The sequence below is a fragment of the Ranitomeya imitator genome, chromosome 6 (assembly GCF_032444005.1).
Source record: "Ranitomeya imitator isolate aRanImi1 chromosome 6, aRanImi1.pri, whole genome shotgun sequence".
NCBI classification, from domain to species: domain Eukaryota; kingdom Metazoa; phylum Chordata; class Amphibia; order Anura; family Dendrobatidae; genus Ranitomeya; species Ranitomeya imitator.
In genome coordinates, this window is record NC_091287.1 from 255,596,313 (window position 1) to 255,613,830 (window position 17,518).

At 45.1% G+C, this 17,518-nt stretch overlaps 1 protein-coding gene across 1 annotated transcript in view; it reads left to right on the top strand.

Moving 5' to 3' along the window:
* Positions 1 to 492: 492 nt before the first annotated feature.
* The window catches only part of OTULINL (OTU deubiquitinase with linear linkage specificity like), a 150,115-nt gene continuing 133,089 nt past the window's right edge, over positions 493 to 17,518 (top strand). Inside the window, exon 1 of the mRNA XM_069728916.1 lies at positions 493 to 692. Within this exon, the coding sequence (XP_069585017.1) occupies positions 605 to 692 (88 nt within the window). The 5' untranslated portion in view covers positions 493 to 604. The remainder of the gene's footprint in view (positions 693 to 17,518) is intronic.

Genomic DNA, 17,518 nt, shown 5'->3' on the forward strand with positions numbered 1-17,518 from the left:
TTTGTAATGACTCTGTGTAAAATATCAGTTTCACTTTTTGTATTGAAGAACTGAAATAAATTAACTTTTTGATGATATTCTAATTTTGTGAGATGCACCTGTATACTGTGGGGGCAAAGACTTGATGTTTACCATCAAACTCCACATAGTTCAGTGGCAGCTGGCCCTGTAACTGCCGCTCCATGATACTCTTGTAATCGGTGCTCTTCTAGCACTTGTTAATGCTCTGGCGTGAAGCGTCTCCGCACACTCAGTATATAACGAGCAATAGTCAGGATGTAACAAGTCCTGTATCCCTGCCAGGAACATGAATGTGCAGCCGCTAATCAGCAGAACTGCAGCTTCCTGCCAGATAGCTGCTTCTTCACAATATCACAAGTTAAAAGTGGCCCTAATTGAGAGGCGGTGCGCAGTCAGAGCCGCCCAGCACCCTGCTATAGGCTGCCAAGCAAAACAAAAGAAGGTATGAGTGAAGAGAAAACACAAGTAGGAAGTTCTCCCCCTGCCCGTTCTGTGCTGAGGAGCGGCTGCAGCCCCATGTCATAACTTCATCCTCATGTGCTGAAAACTTCTGTGCAGATTCAGCAATCGCGCTGCCTGTGACATGGCGACGTCTGGTACAGAGGACGACCGCCACCGAGAGATGCCGCATCATCGCCACCACCGCTCGCGTCTGCCGAGCACATGCACAGGTGAGCGGCGAGGAGGCGCCCCCGAAATCAGCCAAGCAGTGGGGTACCTGGAAATGGACGGACTGCATGAGACCGCAGAGACCAACTCCGTATACAGCAGAGACCGACTCTATATACAGCAGAGACCGACTCTGTATACAGAAGAGACAGACTCCATACACAGCAGAGACAGACTCTATATATAGCAGTGACAGACTCTGTATGAAGCAGAGACAGACTCTATATATAGCAGTGACAGACTCTGTATGAAGCAGAGACAGACTCTGTATACAGTAGAAATCGACTCCATATACAGCAGAGACAGACTCCGTATACATCAGAGACAGTCTCTGTATACAGCAGAGACCGACTCCATATAGAGCAGAGACAGACTCTGTATACAGCAGACAGACTCCATATAGAGCAGAGACAGACTCTGTATACAGCAGACAGACTCCGTATACAGCAGAGACCGACTCCATATACAGCAGAGACAGACTCTGTATACATCAGAGACAGACTATATGTACCTAGGAGACAGACTCTGAATATAACAGAGACAGACTCTGTATACAGTAGAGACAGACTATATACCACAGAGACAGACTCTGTATACAGCAGAGACAGATTCTGTATACAGCAAAAACTGACTCTGAATACAGCAGAGACTGACTCTAAATACAGCATAGACAGACTATACATACCACAGAGACAGACTCTGTATACAGCAGAGACAGACTATATATACCACAGAGACAGACTCTGAATATAACAGAGACAGACTCTGTATACAGCAGAGACAGACTATATATACCACAGAGACAGACTCTGAATATAACAGAGACAGACTCTGTATACAGCAGAGACAGACTATATATACCACAGAGACAGACTATATATACAGCAGAGACAGACTCTAAATACAGCATAGACAGACTATATATACCACAGAGACAGACTCTGTATACAGCAGAGACAGACTCCATACACAGCAGAGACAGACTCTATATATAGCAGTGACAGACTCTGTATGAAGCAGAGACAGACTCTATATATAGCAGTGACAGACTCTGTATGAAGCAGAGACAGACTCTGTATACAGTAGAAATCGACTCCATATACAGCAGAGACAGACTCCGTATACATCAGAGACAGTCTCTGTATACAGCAGAGACCGACTCCATATAGAGCAGAGACAGACTCTGTATACAGCAGACAGACTCCATATAGAGCAGAGACAGACTCTGTATACAGCAGACAGACTCCGTATACAGCAGAGACCGACTCCATATACAGCAGAGACAGACTCTGTATACATCAGAGACAGACTATATGTACCTAGGAGACAGACTCTGAATATAACAGAGACAGACTCTGTATACAGTAGAGACAGACTATATACCACAGAGACAGACTCTGTATACAGCAGAGACAGATTCTGTATACAGCAAAAACTGACTCTGAATACAGCAGAGACTGACTCTAAATACAGCATAGACAGACTATACATACCACAGAGACAGACTCTGTATACAGCAGAGACAGACTATATATACCACAGAGACAGACTCTGAATATAACAGAGACAGACTCTGTATACAGCAGAGACAGACTATATATACCACAGAGACAGACTCTGAATATAACAGAGACAGACTCTGTATACAGCAGAGACAGACTATATATACCACAGAGACAGACTATATATACAGCAGAGACAGACTCTAAATACAGCATAGACAGACTATATATACCACAGAGACAGACTCTGTATACAGCAGAGACAGACTCCATACACAGCAGAGACAGACTCTGTATGAAGCAGAGACAGACTCCGTGTACAGCAGACAGGCTCTGTATACACCAGACAGACTCCGTATACAGCAGAGACCGACTCCATATAGAGCAGAGACAGACTTCATATACAGCAGACAGACTCTGTATACATCAGAGACAGACTATATGTACCACAGAGACAGACTCTGAATATAACAGAGACAGACTCTGTATACAGTAGAGACAGACTCTGAATATAACAGAGACATACTCTGTATACAGCAGAGACAGACTCTGTATACAGTAGAGACAGACTCTGTATACAGCAGACAGACTCCGTATACAGCAGAGACCGACTCCATATAGAGCAGAGACAGACTTCATATACAGCAGAGACAGACTCTGTATACATCAGAGACAGACTATATGTACCTAGGAGACAGACTCTGAATATAACAGAGACAGACTATATATACCACAGAGACAGATTCTGTATACAGCAAAAAATGACTCTGAATACAGCAGAGACTGACTCTAAATACAGCATAGACAGACTATACATACCACAGAGACAGACTCTGTATACAGCAGAGACAGACTCTGTATACAGCAGAGGCAGACTATATATACCACAGAGACAGACTATATATACAGCAGAGACAGACTCTAAATACAGCATAGACAGACTATACATACCACAGAGACAGACTCTGAATATAACAGAGACAGACTCTGTATACAGCAGAGACAGACTCTGTATACAGCAGAAACAGTCTCCATATACAGCAGAGACAGACTCCGTATACAGCAGAGACAGACTTCAAATACATCAGAGACAGACTCTGTATACAGCAGACAGACTCCGTATACTGCAGAGACAGACTCCGTATACAGCAGAAACAGTCTCCATATACCACAGAGACAGACTATATATACCACAGAGACAGACTATATAAACAACAGAGACAGACTCTGTATACAGAAGAGACTGATTCTGAGTACAGCAGAGACTGATTCTGAATACAGCAGATACTGACTCTGAATACAGCAGAGACAGACTCTGTGTACTGCAGAGACCGACTCCGAATATGGCAGAGACCAACTTCATATACAGCAGAGAACGACTCCGTATAGAGGAGAGACTCTCCTCTCTCAATGTTAAAATTAACCTAAACTTAAAATTATAGACCATTCATGTCTTTGTCAGTGGGCAAACTTACAAAATCAGCAAGGGATCAAATACTTATTTCCTGCACTGTATACAGCGGAGACCAACTTCATATATAAACCAGAGACCGACTTAATATTTACTGCAGAGACAAACTTCAGATACAGCAGAGGCAGACTTCAGATATACATAGAAAAAGTCAACCACCAGCCCTCAGATGCAGGATGCACGTCCAAGGGTCCCAGGATCCAATCGGGCCCAAAGTCACAGATCAAGGAAAAGAGACAGCATCCATACCAGGTGAATCGTATCCAAGAAACGGTCTTTTATTCAGCCATAAAACAGATGCTACGTTTCGGCCACATTGGCCTTTGTCAAGCATACAAAACATCACTAGTGGATATCTTAAATAGTGTGGAGCCTGTATAGGGACCAATCACCATCCAGAGGCGGCCTTTATTAAGTCACACTAAAATCACAGAATATACAATAACATTGTGTGCCACACATAAAACATCAGCCATCCAAGACTGATGACAAATAGCTACTCCCAAAACTAGCACCATAACCTAAGAAAAAATAGAGCATCTGTTTTATGGCTGAATAAAAGACCGTTTCTTGGATACGATGCACCTGGTATGGATGCTGTCTCTTTTCCTTGATCTGAGACTTCAGATATACAGCAGAGACTGACTTCAGATATACAGCAGAGGCAGACTTCAGATATACAGCAGAGACAGACTTCAGATATACAGCAAAGACAGACTTCAGATATACAGCAGAGACAGACTTCAGATATACAGCAGAGGCAGACTTCAGATATACAGCAGAGGCAGACTTCAGATATACCGCAGAGACAGACTTCAGATATACAGCAGAGACAGACTTCAGATATACAGCAGAGACAGACTTCAGATATACAGCAGAGACTGACTTCAGATATACAGCAGAGGCAGACTTCAGATATACAGCAGAGGCAGACTTCAGATATACAGCAAAGACAGACTTCAGATATACAGCAGAGACTGACTTCAGATATACAGCAGAGGCAGACTTCAGATATACAGCAGAGGCAGACTTCAGATATACAGCAAAGACAGACTTCAGATATACAGCAGAGACAGACTTCAGATATACAGCAGAGACAGACTTCAGATATACAGCAGAGACAGACTTCAGATATACAGCAGAGACAGACTTCAGATATACAGCAGAGACAGACTTCAGATATACAGCAGAGGCAGACTTCAGATATACAGCAGAGGCAGACTTCAGATATACAGCAGAGACAGACTTCAGATATACAGCAGAGACAGACTTCAGATATACAGCAGAGACAGACTTCAGATATACAGCAGAGACAGACTTCAGATATACAGCAGAGGCAGACTTCAGATATACAGCAGAGGCAGACTTCAGATATACAGCAGAGGCAGACTTCAGATATACAGCAAAGACAGACTTCAGATATACAGCAGAGACAGACTTCAGATATACAGCAGAGACAGACTTCAGATATACAGCAGAGGCAGACTTCAGATATACAGCAAAGACAGACTTCAGATATACAGCAGAGACAGACTTCAGATATACAGCAGAGACAGACTTCAGATATACAGCAAAGACAGACTTCAGATATACAGCAAAGACAGACTTCAGATATACAGCAGAGGCAGACTTCAGATATACAGCAGAGGCAGACTTCAGATATACAGCAGAGGCAGACTTCAGATATACAGCAGAGACAGACTTCAGATATACAGCAGAGGCAGACTTCAGATATACAGCAAAGACAGACTTCAGATATACAGCAGAGACAGACTTCAGATATACAGCAGAGACAGACTTCAGATATACAGCAGAGGCAGACTTCAGATATACAGCAAAGACAGACTTCAGATATACAGCAAAGACCGACTTCAGATATACAGCAGAGGCAGACTTCAGATATACCGCAGAGGCAGACTTCAGATATACAGCAGAGGCAGACTTCAGATATACAGCAAAGACAGACTTCAGATATACAGCAGAGACAGACTTCAGATATACAGCAGAGGCAGACTTCAGATATACAGCAAAGACATACTTCAGATATACAGCAGAGACAGACTTCAGATATACAGCAGAGACAGACTTCAGATATACAGCAAAGACAGACTTCAGATATACAGCAGAGGCAGACTTCAGATATACAGCAAAGACCGACTTCAGATATACAGCAGAGGCAGACTTCAGATATACCGCAGAGGCAGACTTCAGATATACAGCAAAGACCGACTTCAGATATACAGCAGAGGCAGACTTCAGATATACAGCAAAGACCGACTTCAGATATACAGCAGAGACAGACTTCAGATATACAGCAAAGACCGACTTCAGATATACAGCAGAGGCAGACTTCAGATATACCGCAGAGGCAGACTTCAGATATACAGCAAAGACCGACTTCAGATATACAGCAGAGGCAGACTTCAGATATACAGCAGAGACAGACTTCAGATATACAGCAGAGGCAGGCTTCAGATATACAGCAGAGGCAGACTTCAGATATACAGCAGAGGCAGACTTCAGATATACAGCAGAGACAGACTTCAGATATACAGCAGAGGCAGACTTCAGATATACAGCAGAGGCAGACTTCAGAGATACCGCAGAGGCAGACTTCAGATATACAGCAGAGGCAGACTTCAGATATACAGCAAAGACAGACTTCAGATATACAGCAGAGGCAGACTTCAGATATACAGCAGAGGCAGACTTCAGATATACAGCAAAGACCGACTTCAGATATACAGCAGAGGCAGACTTCAGATATACAGCAAAGACAGACTTCAGATATACAGCAAAGACCGACTTCAGATATACAGCAGAGGCAGACTTCAGATATACCGCAGAGGCAGACTTCAGATATACCGCAGAGACCGACTTCAGATATACAGCAGAGGCAGACTTCAGATATACAGCAGAGGCAGACTTCAGATATACAGCAGAGGCAGACTTCAGATATACAGCAGAGGCAGACTTCAGATATACCGCAGAGGCAGACTTCAGATATACCGCAGAGGCAGACTTCAGATATACCGCAGAGGCAGACTTCAGATATACCGCAGAGGCAGACTTCAGATATACAGCAGAGGCAGACTTCAGATATACAGCAGAGGCAGACTTCAGATATACAGCAGAGGCCGACTTCAGATATACAGCAGAGGCAGACTACAGATATACAGCAGAGGCAGACTTCAGATATACAGCAGAGGCAGACTTCAGATATACAGCAGAGGCAGACTTCAGATATACAGCAGAGGCAGACTTCATATATACACCTGAGACCGACTTAATATTTACTGCAGAGACCGACTTCAGATATACAGCAGAGGCAGACTTCAGATATACAGCAGAGGCAGACTTCAGATATACAGCAGAGGCAGACTTCAGATATACAGCAGAGGCAGACTTCAGATATACAGCAGAGGCAGACTTCAGATATACCGCAGAGACAGACTTCAGATATACAGCAGAGGCAGACTTCAGATATACAGCAGAGACAGACTTCAGTTATACAGCAGAGACAGACTTCAGATATACAGCAGAGACAGACTTCAGATATACAGCAGAGACAGACTTCAGATATACAGCAGAGGCCGACTTCAGATATACAGCAGAGGCAGACTTCAGATATACAGCAGAGGCCGACTTCAGATATACAGCAGAGGCCGACTTCAGATATACAGCAGAGGCAGACTTCAGATATACAGCAGAGGCAGACTTCAGATATACAGCAGAGGCAGACTTCAGATATACAGCAGAGGCAGACTTCAGATATACCGCAGAGGCAGACTTCAGATATACAGCAGAGGCAGACTTCAGATATACAGCAGAGGCAGACTTCAGATATACCGCAGAGGCAGACTTCAGATATACCGCAGAGGCAGACTTCAGATATACAGCAGAGGCAGACTTCAGATATACAGCAGAGGCAGACTTCAGATATACAGCAGAGGCAGACTTCAGATATACAGCAGAGGCAGACTTCAGATATACAGCAGAGGCAGACTTCAGATATACCGCAGAGGCAGACTTCAGATATACCGCAGAGGCAGACTTCAGATATACCGCAGAGGCAGACTTCAGATATACAGCAGAGGCAGACTTCAGATATACAGCAGAGGCAGACTTCAGATATACAGCAGAGGCAGACTTCAGATATACAGCAGAGGCCGACTTCAGATATACAGCAGAGGCAGACTACAGATATACAGCAGAGGCAGACTTCAGATATACAGCAGAGGCAGACTTCAGATATACAGCAGAGGCAGACTTCAGATATACAGCAGAGGCAGACTTCATATATACACCTGAGACCGACTTAATATTTACTGCAGAGACCGACTTCAGATATACAGCAGAGGCAGACTTCAGATATACAGCAGAGGCAGACTTCAGATATACAGCAGAGGCAGACTTCAGATATACAGCAGAGGCAGACTTCAGATATACCGCAGAGACAGACTTCAGATATACAGCAGAGGCAGACTTCAGATATACAGCAGAGACAGACTTCAGTTATACAGCAGAGACAGACTTCAGATATACAGCAGAGACAGACTTCAGATATACAGCAGAGACAGACTTCAGATATACAGCAGAGGCCGACTTCAGATATACAGCAGAGGCAGACTTCAGATATACAGCAGAGGCCGACTTCAGATATACAGCAGAGGCAGACTTCAGATATACAGCAGAGGCAGACTTCAGATATACAGCAGAGGCAGACTTCAGATATACAGCAGAGGCAGACTTCAGATATACAGCAGAGGCAGACTTCAGATATACAGCAGAGGCAGACTTCAGATATACAGCAGAGGCAGACTTCAGATATACAGCAGAGACAGACTTCAGATATACAGCAGAGGCAGACTTCAGATATACAGCAGAGGCAGACTTCAGATATACAGCAAAGACCGACTTCAGATATACAGCAGAGGCAGACTTCAGATATACCGCAGAGGCAGACTTCAGATATACAGCAGAGACAGACTTCAGATATTCAGCAAAGACCGACTTCAGATATACAGCAGAGGCAGACTTCAGATATACAGCAGAGACAGACTTCAGATATACAGCAAAGACCGACTTCAGATATACAGCAGAGGCAGACTTCAGATATACCGCAGAGGCAGACTTCAGATATACAGCAGAGACAGACTTCAGATATACAGCAAAGACCGACTTCAGATATACAGCAGAGGCAGACTTCAGATATACAGTAGAGGCAGACTTCAGATATACAGCAGAGGCAGACTTCAGATATACAGCAGAGGCAGACTTCAGCAGAGACAGACTTCAGATATACCACAGAGGCAGACTTCAGATATACAGTAGAGGCAGACTTCAGATATACAGCAGAGGCAGACTTCAGATATACAGCAGAGGCAGACTTCAGATATACAGCAGAGGCAGACTTCAGATATACCGCAGAGGCAGACTTCAGATATACCGCAGAGGCAGACTTCAGATATACAGCAAAGACCGACTTCAGATATACCGCAGAGGCAGACTTCAGATATACAGCAAAGACAGACTTCAGATATACAGCAGAGGCAGACTTCAGATATACAGCAAAGACAGACTTCAGATATACAGCAGAGGCAGACTTCAGATATACAGCAAAAACCGACTTCAGATATACAGTAGAGGCAGACTTCAGATATACAGCAGAGGCAGACTTCAGATATACCGCAGAGGCAGACTTCAGATATACCGCAGAGGCAGACTTCAGATATACCGCAGAGGCAGACTTCATATATACACCAGAGACCGACTTAATATTTACTGCAGAGACAAACTTCAGATATACAGCAGAGGCAGACTTCAGATATACAGCAGAGGCAGACTTCAGATATACAGCAGAGGCAGACTTCAGATATAGAGCAAAGACCGACTTCAGATATACAGCAGAGACAGACTTCAGATATACAGCAGAGGCAGGCTTCAGATATACAGCAAAGACCGACTTCAGATATACAGCAGAGACAGACTTCAGATATACAGCAAAGACCGACTTCAGATATACAGCAGAGGCAGACTTCAGATATACAGCAGAGGCAGACTTCAGATATACCGCAGAGGCAGACTTCAGATATAGAGCAAAGACCGACTTCAGATATACAGCAGAGACAGACTTCAGATATACAGCAGAGGCAGGCTTCAGATATACAGCAAAGACCGACTTCAGATATACAGCAGAGACAGACTTCAGATATACAGCAAAGACCGACTTCAGATATACAGCAGAGGCAGACTTCAGATATACAGCAGAGACCGACTTCAGATATACCGCAGAGGCAGACTTCAGATATACCGCAGAGACAGACTTCAGATATACAGCAGAGGCAGACTTCAGATATACAGCAGAGGCAGACTGTTGTGAATTCTGTTATCGAACTCCCTCCTGTGGTCATGAATGGTACTTCGGCGAGTTCTGTCCATGGACTCCCTCTGGTGGCTGTGAATGGAGTTGCTGGTTCTGAGGTTCCTTCCACAGGTGACCTAGGTTATCCTTAGGCTGGCTTCTCCATTTAACTCCACTCAGATCGTTACTCCATGCCAGCTGTCAATGTTCCTGTACTGGTTCAGTTCGCTCTTGGATCTTTCTGGTGACCTGTCTCTTCCTGCAAGAAGCTAAGTCCCCGATTGTTATTTTCTGTTCTTTGTTTTCTTTTCCAGCTTGCTTTCATGATTTTGCTTTGCTAGCTGGAAGCTCTGGGATGCAGAGTGGCACCTCCGCACCGTGAGTCGGTGCGGGGGTCTTTTTGCACATTCTGCGTGGTCTTTTGTAGTTTTTTGTGCTGACCGCAAAGATACCTTTCCTATCCTCTGTCTGTTTAGTTAGTCTGACTAAAACCTGTTTAATTTCTGTGTTTGTGACTTTCATCTTTACTCACAGTTAATATTTGTGGGGGGCTGCCTTTTCTTAGGCTGTGTCGAGGCGTCTAGGCCATGTCAGGTACGCTCCATGGCTATTTCTAGTGTGTGTGATAGGATTAGGGATTGCGGTCAGCAGAGTTCCCACTTCCCAGAGCTTGTCCTGTATCGGTTTAACCATCAGGTCATTTCGGGTGCTCCTAACCACCAGGTCCATAACAGTACAGCTGGCCCAAAAGTGTTAATGCATCTCAATAGAGGGATAAGAGAAGTTCTGAGACCATTTTTTTTTCTCTGCAGTGTGTTTTGTCTTTCTTTTCCCCTTAATCTCTGGGTGGTTCAGGACACAGGTGTAGATATGGACATTCAAGGTCTGTCCTCTTGTGTGGATCATCTCACTGCAAGGGTACAAAGCATTCAAGATTTTGTAGTTCAGAATCCGATGTTAGAACCTAGAATTCCAATTCCTGATTTGTTTTCTGGGGATAGATCTAAGTTTTTGAATTTCAAAAATAATTGTAAACTGTTTCTAGCTTTGAAACCCCGCTCCTCTGGTGATCCCGTTCAACAAGTGAAAATTATTATTTCTTTCTTGCATGGCGACCCTCAAGACTGGGCATTTTCCCTTGCGCCAGGAGATCCTGCATTGCGTGATGTTGATGCGTTTTTTCTGGCGCTTGGATTGCTTTATGATGAACCAAATTCAGTGGATCAGGCAGAGAAAATCTTGCTGGCTTTGTGTCAGGGTCAGGATGAAGCGGAGGTATATTGTCAGAAGTTTAGAAAGTGGTCTGTGCTTACTCAGTGGAATGAGTGTGCCCTGGCGGCAATTTTCAGAAAGGGTCTTTCGGAAACCCTTAAGGATACTATGGTGGGATTTCCCACGCCTGCTGGTCTGAATGAGTCTATGTCCTTGGCCATTCAGATCGATCGGCGTTTGCGTGAGCGCAAAGCTGTGCACTATTTGGCGGTACTCTCTGAGCATAGGCCTGAGCCCATGCAATGCGATAGGACTTTGACCAGAGCTGAACGGCAGGAACACAGACGTCAGAATGGGCTGTGTTTTTACTGTGGTGACTCCACTCAAGCTATTTCCAATTGTCCTAAGCGCACTAAGCGGTTCGCTAGGTCTGCCACCATTGGTACTGTACAGTCTAAATTTCTTTTGTCCGTTACTCTGATTTGCTCTTTGTCGTCCTATTCTGTTATGGCATTTGTGGATTCAGGCGCTGCCCTGAATTTGATGGACTTAGAGCTTGCCAGGCGCTGTGGTTTTTTCTTGAAGCCCTTGCAGTATCCTATTCCATTGAGAGGAATTGATGCTACGCCTTTGGCCAAGAATAAGCATCAGTACTGGACTCATTTGACCATGTGCATGGCTCCTGCACATCAGGAGGATATTCGCTTTTTGGTGTTGCATAATCTGCATGATGTGGTCGTTTTGGGGTTGCCATGGTTACAGGTCCACAACCCAGTTTTGGATTGGAAATCAATGTCTGTGTCCAGCTGGGGTTGTCAAGGGGTACATGGTGATGTTCCATTGCTGTCAATTTCGTCTTCCACTCCTTCTGAAGTCCCTGAGTTTTTGTCGGATTACCGGGATGTATTTGATGAGCCCAAATCCGGTGCCCTATCTCCTCATAGGGATTGTGATTGTGCTATTAATTTGATTCCTGGTAGTAAGTTTCCTAAGGGTCGACTGTTCAATTTATCTGTGCCAGAACACGCCACTATGCGGAGTTATATAAAGGAGTCCTTGGAGAAAGGGCATATTAGCCCGTCGTCATCACCGTTGGGAGCAGGGTTCTTTTTTGTGGCCAAGAAGGATGGTTCTTTGAGACCTTGTATTGATTACCGCCTTCTTAATAAGATCACGGTCAAATTTCAGTACCCTTTGCCGCTACTGTCTGATTACTTTGCTCGGATTAAGGGGGCTAGTTGGTTCACCAAGATAGATCTCCGAGGGGCGTATAATCTTGTGCGTATTAAACAGGGCGATGAATGGAAAACGGCATTTAATACGCCCAAGGGCCATTTTGAGTACCTGGTGATGCCATTCGGGCTTTCTAATGCTCCATCTGTGTTTCAGTCCTTTATGCATGACATCTTCTGAAAGTACCTGGATAGATTCATGATTGTATATTTGGATGATATTTTGGTCTTTTCGGATGATTGGGAGTCTCATGTGAAGCAGGTCAGAATGGTGTTCCAGGTCCTTCGTGCGAATTCCTTGTTTGTGAAGGGGTCTAAATGTCTCTTTGGGGTTCAGAATGTTTCATTTCTGGGTTTCATTTTTTCCCCTTCTACTATCGAGATGGACCCTGTTAAAGTTCAGGCCATTTATGATTGGACTCAGCCTACATCTGTGAAGAGCCTGCAGAAGTTCCTGGGCTTTGCTAATTTTTACCGTCGCTTCATCGCTAATTTTTCTAGTGTTGTTAAACCGTTGACTGATTTGACCAAGAAAGGTGCTGATGTGGTCAATTGGTCCTCTGCGGCCGTTGAGGCTTTTCAGGAGTTGAAGCGTCGTTTTTCTACTGCCCCTGTGTTGTGTCAGCCAGATGTTTTGCTCCCGTTTCAGGTCGAGGTTGATGCTTCTGAGATTGGAGCAGGGGCTGTTTTGTCTCAAAGAAGTTCGGATGACTCGGTGATGAAACCATGTGCTTTCTTTTCTAGAAAGTTCTCGCCTGCTGAGCGCAATTATGATGTTGGCAATCGAGAGTTGTTGGCTATGAAGTGGGCATTCGAGGAGTGGCGACATTGGCTTGAAGGAGCCAAGCATCGCGTGGTGGTCTTGACGGATCACAAGAATTTGACTTATCTCGAGTCTGCCAAACGGTTGAATCCTAGACAGGCTCGATGGTCGCTGTTTTTCTCCCGTTTCGATTTTGTGATTTCATACCTTCCGGGCTCTAAGAATGTGAAGGCTGATGCCCTTTCAAGGAGCTTTGTGCCTGACTCTCCGGATGTTCCTGAGCCAGCTGGTATTCTCAAAGAGGGGGTAATTTTGTCTGCCATCTCCCCTGATTTGCGGCGGGTGCTGCAGAAGTTTCAGGCTGATAGACCTGACCGTTGTCCAGCGGAGAAACTGTTTGTCCCTGATAGATGGACTAGCAGAGTTATCTCTGAGGTTCATTGTTCGGTGTTAGCTGGTCATCCTGGAATCTTTGGTACCAGAGATTTGGTGGCTAGATCCTTTTGGTGGCCTTCCTTGTCACGGGATGTGCGTTCTTTTGTGCAGTCCCGTGGGATTTGTGCTCGGGCTAAGCCCTGCTGTTCTCGTGCCAGTGGGTTGCTTTTGCCCTTGCCGGTCCCGAAGAGGCCCTGGACGCATATTTCCATGGATTTTATTTCAGATCTACCTGTCTCTCAAAGGATGTCGGTCATCTGGGGGGTTTGTGATCGCTTCTCTAAGATGGTCCATTTGGTACCCTTGTCTAAATTGCCTTCCTCCTCCGTTTTGGTGCCATTGTTTTTCCAGCATGTGGTTCGTTTGCATGGCATTCCGGAGAACATCGTCTCGGACAGAGGTTCCTAGTTTGTTTCAAGGTTTTGGCGGTCCTTTTGTGCTAAGATGGGCATTGATTTGTCTTTTTCTTCGGCTTTCCATCCTCAGACAAATGGCCAAACCGAACGAACCAATCAGACTTTGGAAACATATCTGAGATGTTTTGTTTCTGCTGATCAGGATGATTGGGTGTCCTTCTTGCCTTTTTCTGAGTTCGCCCTTAATAATCGGGCCAGCTCGGCTACTTTGGTTTCACCTTTTTTCTGTAATTCTGGTTTCCATCCTCGTTTTTCTTCAGGGCAGGTTGAGCCTTCGGCCTGTGCTGGTGTAGATTCTGTGGTGGACAGGTTGCAGCAAATTTGGATTCACGTAGTGGACAATTTGACATTGTCCCAGGAGAAGGCTCAACGTTTTGCTAACCGCCATCGCTGTGTTGGTCCCCTACTTCGTGTTGGGGATTTGGTTTGGTTGTCGTCTCGTTATGTTCCTATGAAGGTTTCCTCTCCTAAATTTAAGCCTCGTTTCATTGGCCCTTATAAGATTTCTGAGGTTCTCAATCCTGTGTCATTTCGTTTGGCCCTTCCAGCTTCTTTTGCCATCCATAATTTGTTCCATAGGTCGTTGTTGTGGAGATATGTGGCGCCTATGGTTCCCTCCGTCGACCCCCCTGCCCCGGTGTTGGTCGAGGGGGAGTTGGAGTATGTGGTGGAGAAGATTTTGGATTCTCGTATTTCGAGACAGAAACTCCAGTACCTGGTCAAGTGGAAGGGTTATGGTCAGGAAGATAATTCCTGGGTTGTTGCCTCTGATGTTCATGCTGCCGATCTGGTTCGTGCCTTTCATTTGGCTCGTCCTGATCGGCCTGGGGGTTCTGGTGAGGGTTCGGTGACCCCTCCTCAAGGGGGGGTACTGTTGTGAATTCTGTTATCAAACTCCCTCCTGTGGTCATGAATGGTACTTCGGCGAGTTCTGTCCATGGACTCCCTCTGGTGGCTGTGAGTGGAGTTGCTGGTTCTGAGGTTCCTTCCACAGGTGACCTAGGTGATTCTTAGGCTGGCTTCTCTATTTAACTCCACTCAGATCGTTACTCCATGCCAGCTGTCAATGTTCCTGTACTGGTTCAGTTCGCTCTTGGATCTTTCTGGTGACCTGTCTCTTCCTGCATGAAGCTAAGTCCACGATTGTTATTTTCTGTTCTTTGTTTTCTTGTCCAGCTTGCTTTCATGATTTTGTTTTGCTAGCTGGAAGCTCTGGGATGCAGAGTGGCACCTCCGCACCGTGGGTCGGTGCGGGGGTCTTTTTGCACACTCTGCGTGGTCTTTTGTAGTTTTTTGTGCTGACCGCAAATATACCTTTCCTATCCTCTGTCTGTTTAGTTAGTCTGGCCTCCCTTTGCTAAAACTTGTTTCATTTCTGTGTTTGTGACTTTCATCTTTACTCACAGTTAATATTTGTGGGGGGCTGCCTTTTCCTTTGGGGAAATTTCTCTGAGGCAAGGTAGGCTTTATTTTCTATCTCTAGGGCTAGCTAGTTCTTAGGCTGTGTCGAGGCGTCTAGGCCATGTCAGGTACGCTCCACGGCTATTTCTAGTGTGTGTGATAGGATTAGGGATTGCGGTCAGCAGAGTTCCCACTTCCCAGAGCTTGTCCTGTATCGGTTTAACCATCAGGTCATTTCGGGTGCTCCTAACCACCAGGTCCATAACAGCAGACTTCAGATATACCGCAGAGGCAGACTTCAGATATACAGCAGAGACAGACTTCAGATATACAGCAGAGGCAGACTTCAGATATACCGCAGAGGCAGACTTCAGATATACCGCAGAGGCAGACTTCAGATATACAGCAGAGACAGACTTCAGATATACAGCAGAGGCAGACTTCAGATATACAGCAGAGGCAGACTTCAGATATACAGCAGAGACAGACTTCAGATATACAGCAGAGGCAGACTTCAGATATACAACAGAGGCAGACTTCAGATATACAGCAGAGACAGACTTCAGATATACAGCAGAGGTAGACTTCAGATATACCGCAGAGGCAGACTTCAGATATACAGCAGAGACAGACTTCAGATATACCGCAGAGGCAGACTTCAGATATACAGCAGAGACAGACTTCAGATATACAGCAGAGGCAGACTTCAGATATACAGCAGAGGCAGACTTCAGATATACAGCAGAGACAGACTTCAGATATACAGCAGAGGCAGACTTCAGATATACAACAGAGGCAGACTTCAGATATACAGCAGAGACAGACTTCAGATATATAGCAGAGGTAGACTTCAGATATACCGCAGAGGCAGACTTCAGATATACAGCAGAGACAGACTTCACATATACCGCAGAGGCAGACTTCAGATATACAGCAGAAGCAGACTTCAGATATACAGCAGAGACAGACTTCAGATATACAGCAGAGGCAGACTTCAGAGATACCGCAGAGGCAGACTTCAGATATACAGCAGAGGCAGACTTCAGATATACCGCAGAGACAGACTTCAGATATACAACAGAGGCAGACTTCAGATATACAGCAGAGACAGACTTCAGATATACAGCAGAGGCAGACTTCAGATATACAGCAGAGACAGACTTCAAATATACAACAGAGGCAGACTTCAGATATACAGCAGAGACAGACTTCAGATATACAGCAGAGGCAAACTTCAGATATACAGCAGAGGCAGACTTCAGATATACAGCAGAGGCAGACTTCAGATATACAGCAGAGACAGACTTCAGATATACAGCAGAGGCAGACTTCAGATATACAGCAGAGGCAGACTTCAGATATACCGCAGAGGCAGACTTCAGATATACCGCAGAAGCAGACTTCAGATATACAGCAGAGACAGACTTCAGATATACAGCAGAGGCAGACTTCAGATATACCGCAGAGGCAGACTTCAGATATACAGCAGAGACAGACTTCAGATATACAGCAGAGGCAGACTTCAGATATACAGCAGAGGCAGACTTCAGATATACAGCAGAGACAGACTTCAGAAATACAGCAGAGGCAGACTTCAGATATACAACAGAGGCAGACTTCAGATATACAGCAGAGGCAGACTTCAGATATACAGCAGAGACAGACTTCAGATATACAGCAGAGGTAGACTTCAGATATACCGCAGAGGCAGACTTCAGATATACAGCAGAGACAGACTTCAGATATACCGCAGAGGCAGACTTCAGATATACAGCAGAGACAGACTTCAGATATACAGCAGAAGCAGACTTCAGATATACAGCAGAGGCAGACTTCAGATATACAGCAGAGACAGACTTCAGATATACAGCAGAGGCAGACTTCAGATATACAACAGAGGCAGACTTCAGATATACAGCAGAGACAGACTTCAGATATATAGCAGAGGTAGACTTCAGATATACCGCAGAGGCAGACTTCAGATATACAGCAGAGACAGACTTCACATATACCGCAGAGGCAGATTTCAGAG